General features: G+C 44.7%; 1 protein-coding gene across 1 annotated transcript; it reads right to left on the bottom strand.

The window, feature by feature from the left end:
• Nucleotides 1-2,169: 2,169 nt before the first annotated feature.
• prpf8 (pre-mRNA processing factor 8) lies at nucleotides 2,170-26,279 on the bottom strand. The gene is made up of 43 exons (XM_064974758.1): nucleotides 26,088-26,279; nucleotides 25,360-25,480; nucleotides 24,975-25,143; nucleotides 24,526-24,690; nucleotides 24,123-24,341; nucleotides 23,636-23,848; nucleotides 23,384-23,509; nucleotides 23,146-23,251; nucleotides 22,565-22,755; nucleotides 22,231-22,350; nucleotides 21,861-22,050; nucleotides 21,336-21,455; nucleotides 20,815-20,949; nucleotides 20,486-20,615; nucleotides 19,983-20,179; nucleotides 19,451-19,657; nucleotides 18,927-19,090; nucleotides 18,635-18,761; nucleotides 18,207-18,399; nucleotides 17,823-18,010; nucleotides 17,317-17,555; nucleotides 16,983-17,129; nucleotides 16,596-16,806; nucleotides 16,167-16,283; nucleotides 15,727-15,974; nucleotides 15,253-15,432; nucleotides 14,832-14,967; nucleotides 14,453-14,622; nucleotides 13,957-14,086; nucleotides 13,714-13,860; nucleotides 13,283-13,443; nucleotides 12,860-13,051; nucleotides 12,366-12,603; nucleotides 12,009-12,137; nucleotides 11,511-11,624; nucleotides 11,081-11,254; nucleotides 8,108-8,301; nucleotides 7,654-7,893; nucleotides 7,164-7,305; nucleotides 6,732-6,872; nucleotides 6,327-6,466; nucleotides 4,196-4,398; nucleotides 2,170-2,977 (listed from the first exon to the last, which is right to left on the bottom strand). The coding sequence occupies exons 2-43, from the start codon at nucleotides 25,466-25,468 to the stop codon at nucleotides 2,823-2,825; spliced, it is 7,017 nt and encodes a 2,338-aa protein (XP_064830830.1). The 5' UTR covers nucleotides 25,469-25,480; nucleotides 26,088-26,279; the 3' UTR covers nucleotides 2,170-2,822.

Below are 26,279 nucleotides of genomic sequence, written 5' to 3'. Positions count from 1 at the left end.
TAATGAAAAAGGCCAATTTGGAGCGTCATTACAGTTCGAAACATGCTAAACTTAATGAGCTGCAAGGACAACTTCGTGTGCCCAACAAGTCGCCTTTACGAAACCTTGTTTGGATGGAGAAAATGTTATGCAAGCAAGTTTTGTGGTGAGCGATTTTATCGCAAAGAAACTGAAGCCTCATTTGAAATGAGAATTTGTAAAATAGTTGCTAGCACCAGACGGAGGTGAGGACTTTTCTCGGCTATGAACAAATTTGAGCTACGGTTGAAAAATGAAGTGGCCTTGGTTGGCTCTAAAAAAGGGTTAACTGCATTGGTGATAACATGAATTGCCTCAATCTTGATCCAAGTGATTTAATTGGAGGCAACTGCATCATACATCAAGAAAGGCTGATGAAGGCGAACAACGTAATGGCAACTGTAGTGTCGACCATCAATTGTATCAAAAGCAAAGGGCTGAACAACCGCCAATTTAAAGAGCCGTTGAGTGATCTTGAATCGGAGTACGGTGATCTGGTTTACCATTGTGAGGTACGATGGTTGAGCGGTTGAAAGATGCTCGCGCGGTTTTACGGACTGAAGGATGACGTAAAACAACTCATGAAAGGGAAACCTGTCTTAGTGATGACAAGTGGATGTGTGATTTGGCCTTCATGGTGGACATAACCAAGTATCTGTCTGATTTGAACGTCAAGCTCCAAGGGCCAAACCGTTCGCAACGAAATTAAAGCGGTGACAAGTCCAACTAGAAAGGGGTAAAACTACAATTATTTAAAAACTCATATGCACTTTCCCACATCATCCGCCCAAGTAGTTTTTAAACTGAGCATTACAGAATCATTTGGACATCAAGCATCAGTAAAATGATTATTTTCCTACTCTGCAAGGACAAGAGCCTGAGATTACGTGGGAATATGCTGGTGAGTGTGGAAATCTCGCGAAGGCAATTCTGTGAGCGGTTTAAGAATGTGAAAAGTATACAATTGGAGTTGAACATATTTGCAACCCCTTTTAACGTCGAACTAGCGGATGTGCCAGACGGCCTACAACACGAAGTCATTGAGCTGCAAAGCAATGACAAGCTCAAAGCCAGTTTGACTGACACAAACCTGGAAAACCAGCTGCGAGTAGCGTCATCTTCACTGCCAGCTGACATCAAACGCCTCGTCAAATACAAACTTTAAGCCATCGCATTAGAGGTGAGTTTGAACAAGTAATCATAATATTATTTACAATACTGATATTTATTTAAATAGGACTAGCAAGAAACATAAGTCATATTTAAACTATAAAACCAATGTCAGTGATTAAAGTCACATTAAAACATGAAAGCAGAAAATAGCAACTTTTAATATGACCCCAAATTAATTTAGACATATCCAAATGCCCTTTGATGGCAAAAAGGTTCCCCTCCCCACCAGTCTGTCATTTCTCTTCGCTTATTTCAGCTGTTCTTGCCATAATATGGACTTGGTCTTATACAGAATATAGCCCTATTTGGTATATCACCCCTACCTTGTCACAACACAAATGATTGTCTCAAACACATTAAGGAAATACATTCAACAAATTAACAAGGCACATCTGTTAATTGAATTCAAAGTGACTACCCCATGAAGCTGGTTGAGAGAATGCCAAGAGTGTGCAAAGTGTGGTTACTTTGAACAATCTCAAATATATATTGATTTTAACACTTTTTTGGTTACATGATTTGTGTTATTTCATAGTTTGTCTTCACTATTATTCTACAATGTAGAATATAGTAAAAATAAAAACCCTTTAATGAGTAGGTGTGTCCAAACTTTGACTGGTACCATATGTAACAAACGGAATAGATCAAATGCAATCGAAGGACACAATCTACCCACATTTGCTTCATTGACAATCAGTTTGCAAAGCAGGGTAAAAGAGTGCTTTCATAGTCATCATCATTGATGAGGCAAAATACGTATGTCCGTCTTTGGCCACAGCTTGCATGTCTCCCACAGTCCCATGAGACCAATCTCTTCCAGCTGAGCCACCACTGTCCATCACCAATAAGTTGTAGACGTGATCCTAATTACAATGGTAGTCAGTATCTCAGGTGTCCTTGCTATAAGACAGTGCTATTCACAAAATACATGATCACTGCACTCACACACAAAAACTGAGACAACCAAACAAGGGTAAATACTTATAAAATGTCAATCTTTATTTAAACCCAAACAACAGTGTCCACAATGAATGCACAACATAGCAAATGGGTAAAAGAATGCTAGCGTAAAAACACAGGACATATCAATTCCATTACAGTTCTAATGGGAGAAAAGAGTATTAATGATTAACCACCAATTTAAAGAAATGCCACATGCATTTTACAGCTATATCAACTACTAGACTGATGAGACACAAATACCGGTACACATTAGCAGCAATGTGTCAAAATGAATGCCATAAATGAAATGCAGTAGAATTCACATTCTGAAGCCTTATTGGAGAGATCTGATGGGAGGGCAACCAATTCAAGCAAACAATTTAGCAGAAAACATCTCAAAATTGACATTGTGTCCTAAAAAAAGGTGGTCCTAGGCTTACATACATACAAATTCCAACATCTTCAGGCCATCCCTATCAGTTGGTACACTTGGTCCATCACAGTTATGGAGATCGCTATAGCTGTACCTCGATTCCCCTCCTTCAGGGAGCAGTAGTTAAATTCATAACTTCACGACTGGCTGGGCCAAATTGTCTGACTGTACTAGACAGGGCCGCATAAGGATGTCCATGTCATAGAATATCTACAATAGAGAGGGAATCCTCTCATCTCTGAGCAGAGCGCCAGTCTCAACCGTACATGTCCTCTCTGTCTGCGTTGTAGATCTCTCCCTCCTGCAGGGAGGCGAAGTTAAGGAAGTGAGAGGGACGATGGACCTCGTGGTAGAACTCCTTGGGGTTGGACAGCTGCAGGTCATACTTCATGTTGGGGTCGTGGCGGACACCTGAAAGAGGAGGATGTATAATTGATACACTACATTACCAAAAGTATGGACAACCCTTCAAATTAGTGGATTCTGCTATTTTTCAGCCACAGCAGTTGCTGACAGGTGCATAAAATTGAGCAAATAGTCATGCAATCTACACAGACAAACTTTGTCAGTAGAATGTCCTGTACTGAAGAGCTCAGTGACTTTCAACGTGACACCGTCATAGGATGTGAGTTTGTCAAATTTTTGCCCTGCTTGAGTTGCCCTGGTCACTTGCAAGTGCTGTTATTGTGAAGAGGAAACATCTACATTTACATTACATTTAAGTCATTTAGCAGACGCTCTTATCCAGAGCGACTAATCTAATAGCGACAACGGCTCAGCAGCGAAGTCAAACTCACAGAACGCGACCGCCAAGTGCTGAAGCACATAAAAATCATCTGTCCTCAGTTGCAACACTCACTACCGAATTCCAAACTGCCTCTGGAAGCAACATCAGCACAATAACTGTTCGTCGGGAGCTTCATGAAATTGGTTTCCATGGCCGATCAGCCACACACAAGCCTAAGATCACCATGCGCAATGCCAAGAATCGTCATGGTTCGCGCTAGGCCCCTTAGCTCCACTGAAGGGGAATCTTAACACTACAGCATAATAACATTCTAGATGATTCTGTGCTCCCAACTTTGTGGTAGGCCCTTGTTTCAGCATGACAATGCCCCCGTGCACCAAGCGAGGTCCATATAGAACGCCGACTGCGAGCCAGGCCTAATCGCCCAACATCAGTGCCCGACCTCGCTAATGCTTGTGGCTGAATTGAAGCAAGTCCCCGCAGTAATGTTCCAACATCTAGTGGAAAGCCTTACCAGAAGAGTGGAGGTTGTTATGGCAGCAAAGGGGGATCAACTCCATATTAATGCCCATGATTTTGGAATAAGATGTAAGATGAGCAGGTGTCCACATACTTTTGGCCATGTAGTGTATGTTGACAAACACACTGCAAGCATGTGGTTGTAAAAATGCTTAATTTTCCTAATATGCTATTTCACTGTTGTTGAATTTAATGGTTTCAAATACACTAAGATTTGAATACACCGATAAGAGGTTAGCCATTAAACAATATTCTCTATTTAGCACAAGTTTTAGTCTGGGAATAGGTTTTAATGTGTCTGAAATCCACTCTCCAAGCAGTGTGGGCTTAGCAGAGAATCCCGTGTTCTATGCACTACTCACCCATGAAGTTGTAGTTCCAGGAAACCTGTCCAGGCACCATGAAGAAGCCCAGGAAGCGGTCAGACAGAAGCATCTGAACCCTCTCATAGTGGGAGGGCAGGTAGCCCTTGGGGTTGTTGCCCTTGTCTGTGTTCTGTCTGCCCCACTCATACCCACTGGGTGTCAGCTTGTAGGCCGTCAGCGTGCATGAGCCAGGAGTGAAACTGGAAGTGAATAAATATACATGATGCAACTAGAATGTTAAGAAGAAGAGATGCATGTATAGGTGGACTTGATCAATGTTTACAAATGTGGTTGGGACGGTGAACTAGACTTGTGTGATGAATAACTTTGCACGAGTCCCGAAGGCCTTTGCTCAACAGGCAAACCCAGTCTAGTGACGAGTAGACTGCCTGGATTCAAACCCAGACGGTCACACCAACCAACATACAATGCCCTCTATCATGAAGTAAAACCTTATTCATATTAGCTGCAACAGTTGAAGTCGGAAGTTTACATACACCTTCACCAAATACATTGAAACTCAGTTTCACAGTTCCTGACATTTGATCCTAATACAAATTCCCTGTCTTAGGTAAGTTAGGTCACCACTATTTTAAGAATGTGAAATGTCAGAATAATGGTAGAGAGAATGATTTATTTCAGCCTGTATTTCTTTCATCACATTCCCAGTGGGTCAGAAGTTTACATACACTCAATTAGTATTTGGTAGCGTTGCCTTTAAATTGTTTAACTTGGGTCAACGTTGGGTGAATTTTGGCCCATTCCTCCTGACAGAGCTGGTGTAACTGAGTCAGGTTTGTAGGCCTCCTTGCTCGCACACGCTTTTTCAGTTCTGCCCACAAATTTTCTATAGGAGTGAGGTCAGGGCTTTGTGATGGCCACTCTAATATGTTGACTTTGTTGTCCTTAAGCCATTTTGCCACAACTTTGGAAGTATGCTTGGGGTCATTGACCATTTGGAAGAGCCATTGGCGACCAAGATTCAACTTCCTGACTGATGTCTTGATGTTGCTTCAATATATCCACATCATTTTCCTACATCATGATGCCATCTATTTTGTGAAGTGCACTAGTCCCTCCTGCAGCAAAGCACCTCCACAACATGATGCTGCCACCGCCAAGCTTCACGGTTGGGATAGTGTTCTTCGGCTTGCAAACCTCCCCCTTTTTCCTCCAAACATAATGATGGTCATTATGGCCAAACAGTTCTATTTTTGTTTCATCAGACCAGAGAATATTTCGCCAAAAAGTATGATCTTTGTCCCCATGTGCAGTTGCAAAACGTAGTCTGGCTTTGTTATGGTGATTTTGGAGCAGTGGCTTCTTCCTTACGGAGCAGCCTTTCAGGTTATGTCGATATTGGACTCGTTTTACTGGGATATAGATACTTTTGTACCCGTTTCCTCCAGCATCTTCACAAGGTCCTTTGCTGCTGTTCTGGGATTGATTTGCACTTTTCGCACCAAATTACGTTCATCTCTTGGAGACTGAACGCGTCTCCTTCCTGAGCGGTATGATGGCTGCGTGATCACATGGTGTTTATACTTGTGTACTATTGTTTGTACAGATGAACGTGGTACCTTCAGATGTTTGGAAATTGCTCCCAAGGATAACCAGACTTGTGGAGGTCCACAATTTTCTTTTCTGAGGTCTTGGATGATTTATTTTGATTTTCCCATGCTGTCAAGCAAAGAGGCACTGAGTTTGAAGGTATGCCCTGAAATACATCCACAGGTACTCCTCCAATTGACTCAAATGATGTCAATTAGCCTATCAGAAGCTTCTAAAGCCATAACATAATTTTCTGGGATTTTCCATGCTGTTTAAAGGCAGTCAACTTAGTGCATGTAAACTTCTGACCCACTGGAATTAGTGAATCATAGCGAATGATAAGTGAAATAATCTGTCTGTGAACAATTGTTGGAAAAATTACTTGTGTCATGCACAAAGTAGATGTCCTAACCGACTTGCCAAAACTATAGTTTGTTAACAAGACATTTGTGGAGTGGTTGAAAAACAAGTTTTCATGACTCCAACCTAAGTGTATGTAAACTTCTGACTTCAACTATATATGCAAACTCACTGCTGGTAAGTGTAAAGAAAAAACAAGTACAAGAATCTGGCCTACCTGCAGGTGATGATGATGGTCTTCTCTCCGTCCCAGGCGGGGTTGTCAGCCATGATCTTGGCGTGGCTGGTGACGTCCTGGGGGGAGAGCTGGGGAGACTCGTTAGGCTGGGTGTGGATCCAACCCAGGGGCTCCATCTCCTGTAGGGGGGAGACAGGATAGAGAAGAGGTGAGACACGGGAAGTAGAGAGGTGTTTGTGTGTTCTGCCCTCATCAGGAACTGAACACTTCCAATTTCAAAGGCTATGGCATACATAAAAACACAAGGAAAATGAGTCATGGTCCATGGTTAATCACTTCCAAATACTGAGACGTGATCCAGTAAACCGCATGCATTACATGGCATCAAATCGTGTTATGTGCATGTGTGTCCGAGTGTGTGTACATTATCCCCCAAGTCTGTACCTTGAGGTACTCGTGACCAGGCAGCTGATTGGGTAGATGGACAGTCTGATGAGTTCCCCACTGGGGTACCATGACGATACACCTGATCTCCTTCACCTGGGGGTTGTCAGGGGGACTGGTGCCGTACAGGTAACCTGCAATCTGAAGACAGAGGAGATGCACACGTCAGCAATACACACATTCAGATTTACAGATATATAATACTATACAAGACATGACTGAAGGTATTCTAAGACCAAATAGTTCTGTTCCAGGAGCACTTCATTCATATAAAATAATAATAATAATAATAATGGGATGTTGATAGATATGAAGGCAGAGTGATTTGACTGTTTTAGCACCATGGTAGGCATTTTATCTCAAGGGTCACAAGCAGAGACAACTAGGAGAAATGTACTGTGATACAAACAGGATAGACCGTAGGCTGCTGACCTGGGCTCGCAGGTCTGAGATGCAGATGAACTTCTTGAGGACGTTCTTGGGCAGGATGTAGGTGTAGCCTGTCTCCTTGATGTCATCAGACGACACGTAGATGTGGTTGGTCCTCAGGTGCAGGTTGGCAGCAGAGATGGCCCTGCAGGAGGACGAGGAAGAACCATGTTAGGACTTTCAGACAAGACAATAGAAACAGAAAATCATACTTAAAAAAGGTCAAGTTATCAAAGAGCCAATATAGACGCTCTATTGACTTCTGAAGCTATGGCCTTGATTTTGCAACTCCCGCTTTGAGAACTATAATATACCAATCATAAAGCTCCATGAAAGTTTATATTACATTCCTTTGTCAGCACCATGTGTGAGTGGAAGGATATATAAACCTAATTCAAATGTCACAATCATATTCTATGAGATCACTAATATTATTGTAAAAATATAGGGAAATCTACAACATTTAAAAACCAAATAGACTCCCCCTACATACCTGACTCTCCATTCTGTCTTGGAGGAGAAGGTCTGTGTCTCGTAGTTGGAGGTTGTTGAGGTGATGATCTCATCTCCATGTTTGTTGACTGTGCGTGTCTGAGTGGCGGTGAGCTGGGACTGCTCCTTGGTCTGCTTCTCGATCTCAGCGATCTGCTGGCGCTGCTGGGACGGAGCAGAGATCTCCATGCCCAGGATGATGTCACGGATCTCAGACTGGGTCAGAGACGCCACGTTGACGCTGGAGAGGACAAAGTTGAAGTCAGAAATGGCGGAGGGAAGTTTGGGAATGAAATGCATGCTTGCTTGCAGTGGGAATCCCAGATGCTACTTGATTCCAACAAAAATAGTCAGATGCATTTTTGCATTAGGTTATTGAGATTGTTAGGGATTTTTCTTTGAGAGGTGTTATGAAGCTTCATAACAGATTTTCGAAGGCCACCACAGCCACTTACTTGTTCTTCTTTCCATAGTCGGCCAGGATGAGGTCTTTAAGCTGCACCTCCACCTTGATCCACTCCTCATCGGTCAGTGTGGGCCAGATGTGGTGAGGCTCTGTGATGGTGGTCTTATCAGGCTTCAGGATCACCTTGGCACGGTCGTTGTTTACATGGAGCGCCCTTAGGATCAGGATAAGACGTGAGAATGCCTAGAGACAGGAAACAGAGCCGTACAGACACTGGTTAAACAGGGGAATGACAGAAACAGCCCCCACAATAAATGTTTTGCATTCTAGAAGAGCTTCTAGAATGAGAAACAGGACTAGACAATTATTCCATAAATAACATTCTTCAAGAAGCTGGCTCCTATGTATACTTTAAATGTTTTTTAGTTTTTTTACATTGACCTTATCGGCTGTAATTGGTAGAAATCTCTGTTAACTCTTGAAACTCTGGGGGCGCTATTTCATTTTTGGATGAAAAACGTTCCCGTTTTAAACAAGATATTTTGTCACAAAAAGATGCGACTATGCATATCATTGATAGCTTTGGAAAGAAAACACTCTGACATTTCCAGAACTGCAAAGATATTCTCTGTGCGTGCCCTAGAACGTGAGCTACAGGCAAAACCAAGATGAAACGGCATCCAGGAAATCAGCAGGATTTTTGAGGCTCCGTTTTCCATTGTCTCCTTATATGGCTGTGAATGCGAGAGGAATGAGCCCGCCCTTTCTGTCGTTTCCCCAAGGTGTCTGCAGCATTGTGACGTATTTGTAGGCATATCATTGGAAGATTGACCATAAGAGACCACATTTACCAGGTGTCCGCCCGGTGTCCTGCGCCGAAATTGGTGCGCAAACCTCAGCTGCAAGTATTTTTCCATGGAATTCAGAGAAGAAAGCAGGCTTCCACGAACGATATATCAATGAAGAGATATGTGAAAAAACACCTTGAGGATTGATTCCAAACAACGTTTGCCATGTTTCGGTCGATATTATGGAGTTAATTCGGAAAAAGTTTGACGTTGTTGGTGACTGAATTTTCGGTTCGTTTTGGTAGCCAAATGTGATGTACAAAACGGAGCGATTTCTCCTACACAAAGATTCTTTCAGGAAAAACTGAACATTTGCTATGTAACAGAGTCTCCTCATTGAAAACATCCGAAGCTCTTCAAAGGTAAATGATTTTATTTATTTGGTTATCTGGTTTTTGTGTAAATGTTGCGTGCTAAATGCTACTCAAAATGCTAAGCTAGCTTAGCATACTCTTACACAAATTAGTGAATTGCTATGGTTCAAAAGCATATTTTGAAAATCTGAGATGACAGTGTTGTTAGGAAAAGGCTAAGCTTGAGAGCAGGCACATTATTTTCATTTTATTTGCGATTTTCAGAAATCGTTAACGTTGCGTTATGCTAATGAGCCTGAGGCTTTATTCACGATCCCAGATCTGGGATGGGGAGTATCAAGAGGTTAAATTGTTTTTAGTCTCATTCTAGTATTATCGGTCACAGGAAGTGAGCTGCCATTCACAGTATGGGAGGAGAGTGCCTTGAGCCAGTCATTCTTCCAATACTACCACCATCTTGCTTAAGTCTCATTCTAAACTCAGCAAAACATTTCAAATGTCCTCTCACTGTCAACTGCGTTTATTTTCAGAAAACTTAACGTGTGTATTTGTATGAGACAAACTGAACAAGTTCTACAGACATGTGACTAACAGAAATGGAATAATGTGTCCCTGAACAAAGGGGGGGGGGGGTCACAATCAAAAGTAACAGTCAGTATCTGGTGTGGCCACCAGCTGCAAGTACTGCAGTTTATCACCTCCTCATGGACTGTACCAGATTTGCCAGTTATTGCTGTGAGATGTTACCCCACTCTTTCACCAAGGCACCTGCAAGTTCCCGGACATTTATGGGGGGAATGGCCCTAGCCCTCACCCTCCGATACAACAGGTCCCAGACATGCTCAATAGGATTGAGATCCGGGCTCTTCGCTGGCCATGGCAGAACACTGACATTTCTGTCTTACAGGAATCACACATAGAATGAGCAGTATGGCTGGTGGCATTGTCACGCTGAAGAGTCATGTCAGGATGAGCCTGCAGGAAGGGTACCACATGAGGGAGGAGGATGTCTTCCCAGTAATGCACAGTGTTGAGATTCCCTGCAATGACAACAAGCTCAGTCCGATGATGCTGTGACACACTGTCCCAGACCATGACGGACCCTCCACATCCAAATCGATCCCACTCCAGAGTACAGGCCTCGGTGTAACGCTCATTCCTTCTACGATAAATGCAAATTCGACCATCCCCCCTGGTGAGACAAAACCGCGACTCGTCAGTGAAGAGCACTTTTTTGCCAGTCCTGCCTTGTCCAGCGACAGAATGTTCATGCCCATAGGTGATGTTGTTGCCAGTGATGTCTGGTGAGGACCTGCCTTACAACAGGCCTACAAGCCCTCAGTCCAGCTTCTCTCAGCCTATTGCGGACAGTCTGAGCACTGATGGAGGGATTGTGCGTTCCTTGTGTAACTTGGGCAGTTGGTGTTGCCATCCTGTACCTGTCTCACAGTACGGACATTGCAATTTATAGCCCTGGCCACATCTGCAGTCCTCATGCCTCCTTGCAGCATGCCTAAAGCACGTTCACGCAGATGGGCAAGGACCCTGGGCATTGTTCTTTTGGTGTTTTTCAGAGTCAGTAGAAAGGCCTCTTTAATGTCCTAAGTTTTCATAACTGTGACCTTAATTGCCTACCGTCTGTAACCTGTTAGTGTCTTAACAACTGTTCCACAGGTGCTTGTTCGTTAATTGTTTGTGGTTCATTGAACAAGCATGGGAAACGGTGTTTAAAACCTTTACAATTAAAATCTGTGAAGTTATTTGGATTTTTACGAATTCTCTTTGATAGACAGGGTCCTGAAAAAGGGACATTTCTTTTTTTGCTGAGTTTAAAACAAAAAAAGTAGAAAGTAGACTCACGGTGTAGGAGGAGATGGTCTTGAGCCAGTCGTCGTACAGGTTGAAGAGGACCATCTGAGGCTCGGTGGCCTTCAGGATTAGGTCTCCAAACTTCTCCACCTTCAGACAGGCCTGGAAGGGCAGCTGCAGCTCAGAGCCCTTGATCACGATGTTGGGGAAGTCCAGCAAGTGCACCTGGGAGGAGGAAGGGATAAAAAATGTTCCACATTGGTCATCTCAAGTCTTTCAATATTAATAATGTCAAATCGTATCAAAACAGATCACTGATCATCGCAATAGTTAATATTTAGAATCTCAGTCAAATTCAACTGAGTCCTTTCCTTCATCTCTACTGATGTGGAAATTGGGCAGATTAATGCTATGTCTATATCAATGAGGGGTGTGACGCGCAATCAAGCAATCGATGTGATTGTGAGTTATGGGGTCTCACCTCAAGGGGATCCAGCATGCCCTTCCTGGTGACAATGATCTGTTTTGGCTGCTCCTCCACAGGTAGGGAACGAATAAGAGCAGCCACCTCCTCAGCTGTCTTCCACTTAGCCAGCTATAAAGGGAGAGGGAACAGAGGAAGGAAAGAAAGAGGGAAGGGAACAAGGTGAGGACAGTTTATTTATTAGATTGTTTATTTAACTAGGCAAGTCAGTTAAGAACAAATTCTTATTTAGAATGACGGCCTACCCCTGCCAAACCCTAACAACACTGGGCCAATTGTGTGCCACCCTATGGGAATCCCAGTCACGGCCGGTTGTGATACAGCCTGGAATTGAACCAGGGACTGTAATAACGCCTCTAGCACTGAGATGTAGTGCCTTAGACCCCAATGAGCATAACTAGTCTTCCATGCATATTTGTTTTGCTCCATTCCAGAGTTTTATTGCCCTGTGCATTGCTAAAGAGAGTGACAGGTCTTTTTCATTTGAAGACGTACCTGTCCCAGACGTTTCTGTCCGGCCCACACAGAGGTATGGATGATCTTGAGGAAGAGCTGACCTGTCCTGGGGTTGAAGATGAAGATGGCTCCATTGATGGGCTTGGTGGTCAAGTTACCCTCAAACGTCTGCAAGGACAGAGCGGGAGTATTTACATGACTGAAAACAGAAGATGCTAAACACCGAGACTAGCTATCTAACAGTAGATCTTTTCACAAATGTTTAATTGTCTGAAAATGTTACACTGCATAAAAAGCTATTCTAGAGGTACTGTTGTGCCAGACAGAATCCAACCCATATAATTAGAATCCCTAGAACATTGACACCAATCTCAGAATGTCTGACTCCTCACTCACCTTGTGGATGGTGACACGGTAGACGTTAGTGTCGTCCACAAACCAGATGATCTGATTGGAGAAGAGCTCTCCGTAGTTCTGGGAGGACAGGTAGGGCTCAGTGGGCTCTGAGGAGTAGAGCTGCAGACCCTTACGGATGCGCTCCCTCAGGACGTACAGAGCAGGGTTGGCCTTCATGATCTTAGCCATGGCCTGCTGGATAAGAGGCTTGCCTCCCGGGAACCAGTTACCGTACCCACTGGAGGGAGGAGAGAGAAAAGAGGGTGGATGATGAGTTCATATGTTATGTAACAGACGTAAACAAACACGTGTTCAATAACCCCCTTTAAGTTGAGGGAAACGGTTGACAAACAAGACTACTAGCTACGCTAACAAAACTTCATCACTTATGTGGACATTAGTGGAAATGCTAGAACTCATGTCAACAGGCTAGAACATTTCTCAATTACTTATCATGCAGACATTAGCAGAAATGTTAGCGTAGCTATGCTAACCTGTGGAGGTTGTAGGCCAGGTCGATGGCGATGAGCACCCCGGTGGGGGAGGGGTAGATGCTCATGTTGTCGGTGGTGTAGTCCAGGAACTTGGCTCTGGCGTAGCGCTCAATGTCATGAGAGTCGTAGTCTCCCCAGCGAAGCTGTATGTCGATCCAGTACTTCTGGGTGGTGGTGCTGTCCATCACGTCCCTGAAGAGAGAGAGGTCAAGGGTGAATGAGTACTAAGAAAGAAATAATGTCTTTATAAATTGCAAGAAGAACTTGGCTTCTTGTCAAACTTTTTTGTTTGACAAGTTTGGAAGTCACTTCCATTTTGAGGGCATATTAAAAATGGATATCTGCGAAACATCATTCATATCCAACTAAGAAAAGGCTTCAGTGTTAACCTGATACAAAGTTTAAAAGACTGTAGTGTTGTACTTTGAGTCAGCGAGCAGCGAGGGGCGTGAGACATTCCACTTGTAGGAGGCAAAGAGTAGTATGTCGGCGCAGGAGGAGTTCATCTTGTAGGACTTCCTGGGATGAATGGTTTCCTTCTGCACTGTCTCAATCTCCAGGGCATCCAGCTCCTGGTCAAACACCTACATAGACAGAGGGAATTCATTATTTTCTGGAAAAGTTTTTATACAATCAAAATTGACTTTTCAACCACATTCTTTTGTGATGTTGGTAGAGAATGTCCTTTAAAGAAATGCAGTGACATTTGGTTTTTGCTGCCCGGAAAGGCAGTGAAGGCAAAGGTACACAAAACTTATCATTGGAGTCTACACTTATGTCTCAGAGTCAGACGTCCTGGGATCCCTGATTGAACCAAATACATCAAGCTGAGATATAAGCTCCTAGTAACGTGCCTGACAGAGATCCATGACGACACTCTCGTGGATCTTCTGCCACAAGTGAGCCCTGAAGATCTGGATGAGGGAGATCTTCAGGGTGGGGATCTTTCCGTGCATAAAGATCCCGGTCAGATCCAGCTGCACCTGGAAACCCACGTACACCTAGAGAGGACAGAGTACGGAGTGGAATTGTGAGTGTCAAGAGTAGCAAAACAACATCTGGGAAATGCATCCGTGTGCATGTAGTCGGGTACTCACATTGGCCCTGTTGATGGTGGGAGACCACCAGAGGGTGAAGCGACGGTTGGGGATCTGGTTCAGACCAGATCTCTGGGCGTTGGTCAGCTTCTTCCATTTCATGGACTCCTCAAAGCCACTTGCCTTCTCCCTGTGGTGAAGTGGAGATCAGGCTGGAGGTTACCTCACATCTACTGATGTTATACTGTGTCTTTGAGCATGCATACCACAAATACTTTTGGAAAAAATAGTGTGCAACGCAGTGGCTACTTTGAAGAAACTCAAATATGAAACATTTTGATTTGTTTCAATTTTTGGGGGTTACTACATGATTCCATATGTGTTATTTCATAGGTTTGAGGTCTTCACTATTATTCTACAAGGTAGAAAATAGTAAAAATAAAGAAAAACCCTGGAATGAGTAGGTCTGTCTAAACTTTTGACCGGTAGTATATGTACGCGCACACACGCAACAATAACAATTAAGTCATATAGTGAATGAGTGTGTGGTACTGACCAGAAGAGACCCTCCCAGGTGGGGAAGTAGGTCCCTTTGAAGAGCGTGTGTTCCAGAATGCCCTCCACCCCCCCCAGAGCCTGGATCATGTCTGTCCTGTAGTTGTTGAGGTTCCACAACTTCCCGTCGTGCCGCTGGTGGGTCCACCAGAACGGGTTCTGCTTCAGAACCTACGGGACAATCAGACAGACTAGAGTTAATGTTCTGCTGCACAACCTAGGAGACTATGAGAAAGAGCATAGCATTAATGTTTGGGCAAATGCTTAAGGCATTTACCAGAATTGAAATGTATTTGTAATTTATTTGTAAATGTCCAAGTCAATCTTTCGTTTGAGCACATATTTTTTAAATCTGCAGTACCCACTGGTCCGTGTCTTACCTGGTACTGTTTGAAGTCAGTGCGGACCCTCCAGCCCTTGTCGTAGGCCAGCGTGTGTCTGTCCTTCTGGAACAGGGTGTTGATACGGGGGATACCTCTGTCCCAAGAGTCCTCCAAGTCCTCCAGGGTCAGACGCCTGACAGGGACAACACATCATCAACTCTCATAGTCCTACGCCTCTGAACCATTTGAACATCTGGTTACAGACTATGCAGCTAAATCTGGGTTTACACCCCACCATGTCTTCTCCTTAGAAAAACCTCAAATGTTGAGTTACACATTCGGGCATGCACCAAAATATTCATGTGGAGCCACCCGTGCAATGTGTGATTAAGTACGCAGAGTGGAGCTTAAATCCAGCCTACATGGGGACCAGGGGTTGAGATAGGGCAACTGTCTTGCCTGTGCAGGTGTTCAGTACCTGTTCTGTGCGATAGCCTCCTGTCTCTTCAGGGCGTACTCTGCCCAGACTCTCTGGGAGTCGATGAACTCACTCTCCCAGGGCTGGATGTAACGGTACAGGTTAGGAATCAGCTGGTCCTCCTCGTGGCTCATACCAGACCGGAAATGGGTGATGCCAACGTCAGTCTGCTTCGACCACCTGAGGGAGGGGGGCAGGACAAGAAGGGTTAGTGGCAGGAAGAAAATCTTGCATCTAACTTGTAATTTAAAACATGTATCAATCGGTAATGGTGACATTTCAAGGAGGCAGTAATGTAGCCAGGTCTATCTTCATTAGTTAACTACAAACGCTATCGTTATCCAGCTCAGAGGCTTACATGTCTATCAATTCAAGGTTATCAAAGCTTGCAGCAAGTTGACTTTGTTAACCTCATACAGGAACTTCTATGGCCTGGTCTAGACAAATCTTAGCTTCTACATGTTTTGCGCTTACCTCAGATCCGACTGGGGGATGAGGACGTGTCCCATGGACAGCATGCCCAGCCCTCCCAGCTCCTTGGGGGTGTAGAAAACGACAGGGGGAAAGCGACTGGGCATCTTGGAGTTGAGACCGATCTTGATACGGGTCTGGATCTTGTTCTCACACTTCACCAGCAGGTCCAGCAGCTCCTGGGTGTTGACCACCGCCTCGCGGAAGTACGTCATCAGACCGATCAGAGCCGTGTTCCACTTGTTCACAATCTGACGGGATATTAAATTATTTCAACATTAGTACAGTTCTCATAACTCTAGACTACATTTATGAACCCAACTAATGATTCAATTAAATTTAATACATGTCTTTAGTTGGTATACTTCTATACACAATTATATTTAAATGTGAGAAAAACAACCTCAGTGAAGAAAGGAATAGTGGTTTTGTAAAGGAGTTACCTTGGTGAAGGTGGTGGATCCTGAGGCCATGAGTATCTGTCGGACTCTGTTGTGGAACCGCTGCATGGACTCATCATCCACACGCAGGAAACACTGGGCCGTACGCTCTTTGGTCACCTACATACAGACGGAGGCACAGATGGACACAGTAAGCACAGCGATCTCACCGCATTTATCCTACAGTTGAAGGGATAGTTTCCCCAAAAATAGTGTTCAAGCGATTCATAAAACTTTAGTACAAGGGACAAAAGTGTAGCAGTGTGTCAGTTCCAGGCGGTCACGGTGATGAAGGTCTGACCGTATCTGGTGGAGGCTGTCATGATTGTTTAGCATGCCACTGTTCCCCTGTATCGCCATGGAGACGCAGGACAGGGTCAACTGGTGTGCGTACAAACCAAGTAACATCACCCTTCCTCAGTCCCCTCTCACCTCGTTCTGCAGGTTCCAGACTCCGTCCTTGTGGGTGAACTCCTCGTAGCTGGTGCGACACTTGGGCAGGATGCGGCACTCGAAGCCACACATGTTGAAGAGCAGGTTAGGGTTGTCTTTGCTGTAGACGGACACAAAGCTGTTCTCCCATTGGACCGTGGTCACAGAGCGAGGCAGGCGGTTCTTAATGTCCCAGAACACAGCACGACCCCTGGACGGTTAGACAGGGAGGAACCACAATTATTTCACAAGTATCGCAGGGAAAATAACATGTGCAGGTCTCACGTCAGTACATCTCACACAAGGACTGCATTATTTTCTCAGCTACTCCACTACGGTTCCATATCAACTCCATCTTAAAGAACTAGCAACGGGGGGACGACTCACAGGTTGACGTCGTGCTTCATCAGTCTCATCCTGGCGTCTCTAGGCCAGCACTTCTTGTTGTTGTAGCCCACAATGTTCTCATTGTTGGGGTCAGGGTGCTCTGTCAGGTACCTCTGGATCAGGTCCCTGGCCTCATCAGCTGAGAACCTGGAAGGAGAAAGAAGGAGGACATGTCAACCACTGAGCTTCTACAGATACCTACATGGATAAGTCTAAACGGTTAGTCTGAACCAAGTAAAACTGTGTGCGTGTCTCCTACTCCTACTCAGGTATTTGATGTAGAGTCAGTTAAGGAGTACTACCTCCTATCTAAGGTGTGGTCTAATTTGTGTACCTGAAAAAGATGTGTATGCGGTCGATGTATCTGCAGTAGAGGCGGATGGGGTGGGCGCTCTCTGTGGCTGTATCTTGGAAGGACAGGAAGTCGTTGGGCATCTGAGGGGGTCCGGCCATCTCACTGGCCCGGTGGAGGCCCAGCACCAACAGGTCCATGACCAGGCCGTAGTACTGCACGATGAACGAGGCAAACTGCAGACCACGGATGATACCGTACGAGTTGGTGTGGTTCATGTCCTGGGATGGGAGAGAGGAAGGATATGACATTGGGTCTATATATACGCAACTAAACAGTTAGTAGAGAAGAGTGAAGTACATGGTATGAAATCGAACAATGCCATCGTTCAACAACAAAAAGATATTCACAATGCAAATACAATATCTTCCTCATTGCTTTTGAATGAGGAAAATTGGAATCTCAGTTTACTTCTTGATTTGACTGAAATGTAATTGATCTAAACCCTGCACAACAAACCCATCTTCAAGATGGCAAGGTGTTCTCACCTTGTAGTTGATGACCACGTTGTTCTTGGCGGTCATGTAGTCAGCGATGTTGTGGTCCACGATGAGACGCAGCAGTCTGTTGAGCAGCGTCAGATCTATTTTCTCATACATCTTCTCATAGCGAGACTCCAGCATCACATTACACTCTCCCTCCATCGTCTCCCACACATCCTGCAGGTTGTTGATACCTGGCAACAAAACATAGGGTACAAACAGTGTTTTTGGTCATCATTAATGGATATATAATGATAAGTGGTTGTAGATACATTTTCCTATTATACAATATGCATTGGCTTTGTGAATATACATATACAACTGCTATAAGCAACACTCAACATTTTGGGACTTTTGAAAGCAATGTTGTCTACCCAACATAGTCCTCACCTTGGCACCACTTGTAGACAAGGAGTGGAGGAGGCTCTGTGTCAGCTGGTTTGATCCAGGGGGGGAAGAGACGTCGTTTGTCAGCCTCATACCACAGGTACTGGTCCAGGTAGGCATCTGTGATCTTCTCCAGGGGCTCCACGTCATACACAGGCACCAGGTGGCTGTACAGGTCCATGAACTCTATGCCCACCTAGAGAGGAGGGAAGAGAGGAATAGGTGATTGTTAAGTTCATAGAACAGAGATAGATTTGGGTATTGATACAGTTGTCTTTTTCAACTGAAAGTTCAAATAATCTCCATCTCGTTAGACAAAAATGGGGGGAACCTAGAGGTAAACTTGTGTTTTCAGAGTAACTTAAGTTGCTAATAAACCGATCATGAGGCAAAAATCTCAGTGTGTATATAGAGTTGGTCCTGGGACTAACCTCCTTGAAGGCTCTCTGTGTGAGCAGGTGACGTTTGATTCTGGACAGGGCCTCGTGAGGGTTGTCATAAGCCTGTTCTATCAGCCCCAACTCCTCTCTCTGGGACTGGTTCAGCCTGGACTTCACACTGGGAAGAGAAAACAACCACACGATCAAGTCATTGCAAGATCAAATAAATAACATACCTCAGCAGAAAGAATCTACAGGCATCTCATTACCCAATAAGCTATCCAAGGCAGCATTACAGTACATGTTCCCTAACAGGAGGCTACAGGGAGTTGGTGTGTGTTACCTGTAGGCCTCTTTGAGCCTCTCCAGGGCCAGGATGAGCAGCTTGGTGTCGTGTTTGTAGGACAGCGGGGGGAAGGGGATGGGGGAGAAGCGTCTGCTCTCCAGCCAGTGGACTGTGGTGGTGTAGATGGCCACAGCCTCCTCTGCTGTGATGTATGGACCATCCTGGGGGAGACAGATTACATATTATACACACTGCTCTAAATGGATATGGCAATATGAAGTCATAGGAACCAAGTTAACAGTTTTTAAACAAATAATAACTACACCTTTAAATTATAGAAAAAGACACGAACAAGTGTCAGAGTATTATACTACCGACTCAGCCTGTTCTTGAGAGACTGGTGGCCCTGTTAACTCTGCTGGTTTGCTGTTGCATATCTGAATTGTCTACACTTCTCACAGCAGAGTAGGTAGTTGCACCATAGAGATAAAACTGTGTTTTACTTCCATGGTTGCATCAGCTATGCAGTTACCTAGTGCATTCTTTCCCATAAATGAGGACCACAGTGTGCGTTGTATTACCTTCAGGTAGTTGTGCTGCCTCTCCTGCTCAGCCTTCAGGTACAGACGGGTCAGTCTGCCCAGGTTCTTCTTGCATACCGTTTTGTCCACAGTGGCGCCGCGCCTGATTCGCTCGCGGTTATAGTGGGCCGTGTTGGTCCACCAATCAGCTTTGGCCTTCACATACCGTAGGATCATGTTCTCGATGGGGGTGGGCAGGCCTGGGACCTGGAGGGAGGACACGGATTAGACAGGTCAAAAGCTGTCAGTACTGGATAGGTGTAAATGAAGTACCTTCCAGGGAATCAAACTGCGTTTACTGCTTACAATATTGTTATTGCTGATAACAACTGCGTTTGATGAAAGATTATATTTCTATAACATTTCACCAATAAATATTCTTAAAGCAATCATCTACTCTGCATTCCCTGAACTGCCCCTACCTTTTCGGCAGTCAAACCAAGCACACACACCCCTGGAATGAAGCCCCAACATTCCTTTCCCTCTATATGCTGCCTCCTCATCCCTATACATCCCCTCTATGTCATCATACCTTCCAGGGAATGTTGGCCTTCCAGCAGCGCCACGACTCAGAGAGGTGCTGCAGGATGGTTCTGGCCTTGTTCTGCTTGATGCCCTCAGGCATCATATCCAGGATGTCGTGCATCACGGCCGCACGCAGTTCTAGGTCAAAGTGGGACTCCACGCGCTGCTTCGTCACAGTCTTCGCCACGCCCTTGGAGTGACGACCTGTTGAAGGGGACATTCATGATTGGTTGATAGACTGATTGAGAACACAATAGATACAAGAGCTTCTCATGTGAGTAAATCAATGATCCATAGTTAATTCATCACAGTTTTCTTATCACAGTCCTCCCTTTTCATAACCCTTCACACAGACACATCTAATTATATTTACAATTGCTCAAGGACACAAAAGCAACTTGGCAAATGAGTAGTTCATTGATGGGCCATACCGCATCAGTTGATAATGATTAATTTCACACAAACAATTCTAACATGACCTATGACAAAGGGGAAGTTAAAAGGCCTTACCTTCGAACTGCCTGGCCAGCAGGTTGCCGAGCCATCTCTCTAGCAGGGGGGTGATGCCCCTCATGAAGAACAGCCATACCCTCCATCCTGGGGCCCAGAACCCACAGCCTGGACCCTTACCCACCGGACCCTGAGAACACACAGGAAAACGCACACATTCAACAACAAACTCAGGCTTTAGTTCTGTCCCAAAATAACCACCAATACATTATTAGAGCAGGTGTGTTACTTAGTGTCTTCAGACATATTTACTTTACTAAATCTGCAATAAAGGTAATATTTGTGTGCATTTACATAGATCTGTCTCTGTGTGTATACTCAGTACTCACAGTATTGAAGCGGTAGTAGATGAGGTGCTTGAGGTCCTTGCACATGCGGATCTGTCTCATCAGCTTGTACTTGTAGCGGTACATGCCAGTCAGCTGGCCCACGTGGGCAAAGATGTACTGCAGCCCGTCTGCCAACTACAGACCAAGGAGGAAGTAGGGAGAAACAATAAATAGTAGGAAAGATTTTAAATTGAAATAGGTTTGACTCATTTGATAAAAACAGGTACTTCCTGGTAACTCGAAATGACACAACGACAAGGTTCCAGTTTAACAACGTTTACTAAACTGTATTAGCAAACTACATGGTTGCCATTGCACTCAGGTCAGGTTCATCAACAACGAGACTGCTGCACAGGTGCACTAATAACAGAGTGATAGCCCCGTAACAACAGAAATATAGGGATACTTAAACCATGACATTAACACGTCCAACTGTGAGCCAAAATCAAATCATGCTATTTAAACACCACATAAAAATATTTTATTGGAGCTTTAATGTGATTCAAATGTGTGCTACTGACCTGGAAAGCATCCACGTTGCCCAGTCTGTACTGCACGTGGCTGTCCACCACCAGCTTGCTGAGACGCAGCACCTCTCTGCACAGATGGAAGGCATTCCCGAACCTGGACTTCTTACGTTCCTGAAGGGACAGACACCACGGGCGCATTCAGCATGGTACAACATTGTGGAACTCGTTTAGATAGAACTGCCATGATTCTACTTGTCAAAGAGGCATGTTCGTTCTATATATATCATATTTCTATCTGCAATGTTCCACAAAGTTTGCCTACTGAACGTGGCCCCGAAAACCCCTAAACTGTTAGCTCAGTACAGGTCAGATAAAACATGCTTGCAATGTAGCATGACACAAGCACCCCTTGATATTGAGCTACTACAGATTAGGATTTAGTTATGCAACTTGGACAACTAAGTAAGAAGGGCCATGGTAAGCCGAGGCAAGGTGTTGTTTTTGGACCAGACTTGGGTCTACTCTGCTCTGTCTTGCACCTTTTTACATCAGCTGGCATCTGGTTTGACTGGTTACCTTTGTGGTGAGGGTCTTGACAGGCTTGAGGTTGAAGTTGTAATCCAGGTGCAGGTAGTTGAGGTTCTTGCGGTGGATGAGCAGGTTCAGCATGTTGTATCCCTGTCTGCACACCTGCAAGCCCACCTCCACCCAGTCCAGCTTAGTTGACTGGAAGAACTTGGTGGCTTTGAAGGAACGGAACAAGTACCTGTAGGGGAGGACAGAGGAGGCTGGTCAGGTTATGTTGTACATTTCCCCCCCAAAATGGTGCTGCAAATAATAGTACATTTCAGTTTTTTCCCCGTATGAAACAACAACGAACAAACATTGCCGAAATTCATGGTTCGTATGGTAATTTGAGAAGAACTTGAGAATCATTGATGCTTACCTCTTCTTCTGGGCCTTGGGTGGTCTGTGTTTGAGAGCGTTGAGTACGTAGTACTTGAGCAGTTTCTGGTAAGACACACGCACCTTCACTGGCTGGCCAGCCGGGCAGTGCTCACGATACCTGATAGGGGAGGCAGTCAGGCAGACACCCACTAATTAGATTTCTTCAGTCATTACAGGTCTATGTAGGACAAGTTACTTAGTTTAATCGTATTAGAGAAATGTTTCCAATAACTTACCTAATTAAAAAAAGGCAATAAATACTTTTATACAACAACAACAATTCCCATACTACATCAACATTACCAAATCATGTTCTTTGAGTGTATCCTCACCAGTTCTTGATGAGTGGGATGTCGATGGCCCGCCTGGTCCTCCCAGATCGCAGATTGAAGGGGCGTGGTGCCCAGAGCAGAGCGATTCCATTGGCTGTGTTGTCTGTGTAGAGGGGCGTCTCCTTCAGGAAGGGCTCCACGTACTCTGGAAGCTCAAACTCCTCGTCATCATCTGGCAGAGGCTCCTGACTCTGTGTGAGTATGTGTGAAAGAGCGAGTGAGGGGACAGCAACAGGAGCACACACACTGCAATAGAAATAGCCACTATTAGTTGACTTTCCCATTCTCCCATTCTCAAAATACGTGTTTGAATGCTGATGGACTAACTGCAGCACAGGTTCAGCTCAACCAGTAATCCACCATTCAATTCTCCTTCAGTCGTTACTCACTTGCATTGGTTTGCTTGCCTTTGTAGGAGGGCTAGTCGCCAGGTAGATATAATTTTAGAAAACATTTTTGTTCCCTAGACAGAGTTAAAGGCGCTGCTGGGGCAGGGTTCATTATAATTCAAGAGAACTTTGTCCCCGAAGGGCAATTTGGCTGCAGTGCATTACATACAGTACACTAAAAACAACACATACCTTGACTGAGTGTCTGTGGGAGATGGGGTTGATCAGGGGGTCAAAGTAGAACGCTGGCAAATCAGGATCCTCAGTCTTGATGAAAACCACGTTGGGAGTGTGGTACCTACAGAAACACTAGTTAGCATTGGTGGCGTATCACCCAAATGTGTGCATATCAAAAGGTTTCCATTTCAAGGAGTCTGGGAGGTTGTTCTGGGGCCTGTATGAGATTGTCAGTAGAGGGCATCTTTCTCACCAGGTAAGGTGAACGTGGTGGGGAAGGTTGTTGTACAGGTATGGGAAGGCAATCTTGTACTCCGTCCTGATTGGCTGTCTGATGATAATCTTGTTGATGTCGTTGAACTCGTTCCAGTCTTCATCTCTGAGATGGGAGAAGAGAGTTCAGGAACAGATACGCCAACAGTGTAATGCCCAAAAGCCACCACATGGTAGACAGTACTAGTCTACTACCACTAAGGGGTAACAGCCTAAAGACCCATACTCTTACTGGAGGTTGATGTCCCTAACTAGGGGTTCAAACTTGGGTCCCCCAGGGATGGCCATGTTGAGGGCCTTGGAGGTGAAGAAGGCCTTCAGGTCAAACAGGTAGAAATAGTTGTAGTCCACAAGGTCAGTCAGCAGCTGGTTGGCCAGACGGTACAGCGTGGACATCATGGGCAGGGTGAACTGCCAACGCCTGTACGTGGTCCCGTTCACATACCTGGAGTTGGAGGGAAGAAGAGGAAGGCATGTTCATACAAGGACCAGAAGAAAATTGACATCCATTTCAGTCATGTTTTGAAGAATACTTGACTGATTTCAACTTACCCAGAACTTGTGCTAAACCAACCAAGACTGTGATAATGTTCTGATAACCACCAGGCAATAGTATAAACCATGCTTATTTGAAAATAGAGCAAAACTCTGTGTTTAAGTGTCCTTTCTGCATCAGGACCGCCCAGAGAGAAAACAATACAGGTTTTGCTGTGACTCACTTGTTGGTGTCCTTAAGGGGCTGGTGCTCGTAGAGCCACTCCGCCACAGAGGAGTCCTCTTCTGCATCCAGCTCCATCTGGATGGCCTCCAGCGGCTCCACATCCAGGATGTTATCAGCGTAGTCCAGCGGAGGTTCCTCGTCATCAAAGGGAGGGAAGCGCATACGCTTGAAGTGACGACGGTCCCTTTTCTCACGGCGCATCATGATCCACATGGCGCTATGGAGAGAAGAGAGAACAAGGATCATCTAGGTGGTTTGAGGCGTCTATGGCTAACTCTAGTTTCTAACAATTCGTAGAGAGGACTTTATGGAATCTAGGCATGCTTCAATCCAAAAACAGACCTCATATATACAAAAACAGAAATAAAAAATAGCTTGAACAGAATATTAGCCCGTCTCACCCCCACTGGGCGATGTAGACAGGCTCTATGACCCAGGGGATCTCGTTGACAAAGGAAATGGCTCCGGTGATGTGGTATAGAACGGGCACGTCTCTGATCTGCTCCCAAGGCATGGGCATGTTCTCCAGTAGCTTCAGCACCGCGTGGGGCATGTACTTCAGGGCTCTGTGGAGAAGACCGCACAAAGAGGGAAGGGAAGTGAGGAAGAGGTGTGTGAGTGTTGGGAGATGGATGAAAAGAGGAAAGGGAGGGGGGCATGGTTAGCAAATTACAATTGTTTTAATTATTGTGATAGGTTCATGTTTTACCGGTACAGCATACCACCACTATTTATTTTGCAGGGACACCATACCACCGTACATTCACCCCTAGATATCATACACAACATTTTCCAAATTATCCTCAAAATCCCCAGAGTTCCATAGAGACACTGAGAAGTTGCTTCATACCCCAGGTAGACCCTCTTGTCGTGACGGAACTTCCTGTTGGTCATGTCACCGTGGTCCCTGATGATCTTACGGACGTGCTCAGGTGGCATGTCCTCCTTCTGGGCGTCAACAAACCCAAACTTCCTCTTCTCAGAGTAGCGCTTCGCCTGCAACTGCTGCCATTTTCTGGCTGTTGTATTGTGAACATAACAATAATGATTGAATTATAGTTTTATGCAATGGAATTTTCTATTTCATGAATTGAATAACCACCCCATGGAAATCATTGGCAAAGAGGCAATGAAATGTTATGGTTTTCGGTAGATGACAGACACATGAGGCCAGTCCAGTAGCTGTACATTAGATAAAACACATTGATTCAACGTTCCCCTTGAGCTGAACCCACCTTTCTCTTGCAGTTTTTCCTCAGACATGTAATCTGGAACCTGGGCTGGGGGGTGGATACCTGGGGGCATTCCACCAGGTACCCCTCGATAAGGGAATGCAGCTGCCATTGCGGCTCACAACTAGAAATATTTATAATTTAAAATAATAATAAAAAAGGGTCAAACAATAATCATGTATTATTAGTTAGGTAGTACTTCAGCAACGAACATAGTTCATGAGTGTCAATAACAAGTAATGCATCAGCTTACTGTGCTCAATTCATCATGACATGTTTCGATTTACCAACACGTTTACAATGGCTGCTGTTTTCTGGTAAATATAAATCAACTAAATCAACTATGAGAGTAATTGTGTCAATATTTCATAATGTTAGCTAGCAGGTGAAATCTTGAGCAGTGCAAAATCTGGAAAGCTAGCTTGGTCGCTGGCTAGCTAACTTAATTAGCGGATGTTTTATAACGTTAACTGTAGCACGCGTACAAATTCAAGTGTGTCGTTAGCACACACAATGGGGAAAAGCACAGGTGGGCAAATTAATTGACCAATCGATTAATAAAATTCTAACCTATCATAAGTGAGTTGATTTAGCTAACTGAAGTTAGTTGGCTAGTCTTTATTAGTTGGGCAACAACTTTTTTTTGTGAAGGCCCAGAATGAAAGTGCTAACGTTAGTCTGCGAATGCTAACCGGATCAATTGCACAACCAGAGGACCTGGCAAAACGTACCTCCTCCACGTCCAGGGCAACTGCTTTGTATTGAAAATAGCCTCAATTTGCACACGATTATAACAACATCTCTCGGTAAAGAATTATATGAACTTTTTCCTGCTTTCACGATTGTGTTGATTCGCCTTCCTCCTGCCCAAAGCACGCAGTGTAAACGACAATGCACGTTGCGCGCACTTCCCTTGAATTCAC

Source organism: Oncorhynchus masou, chromosome 9 (genome assembly GCF_036934945.1).
Source record: "Oncorhynchus masou masou isolate Uvic2021 chromosome 9, UVic_Omas_1.1, whole genome shotgun sequence".
In the NCBI taxonomy this organism is placed as follows: domain Eukaryota; kingdom Metazoa; phylum Chordata; class Actinopteri; order Salmoniformes; family Salmonidae; genus Oncorhynchus; species Oncorhynchus masou.
This window is presented reverse-complemented; position numbering and strand designations above follow the sequence as displayed.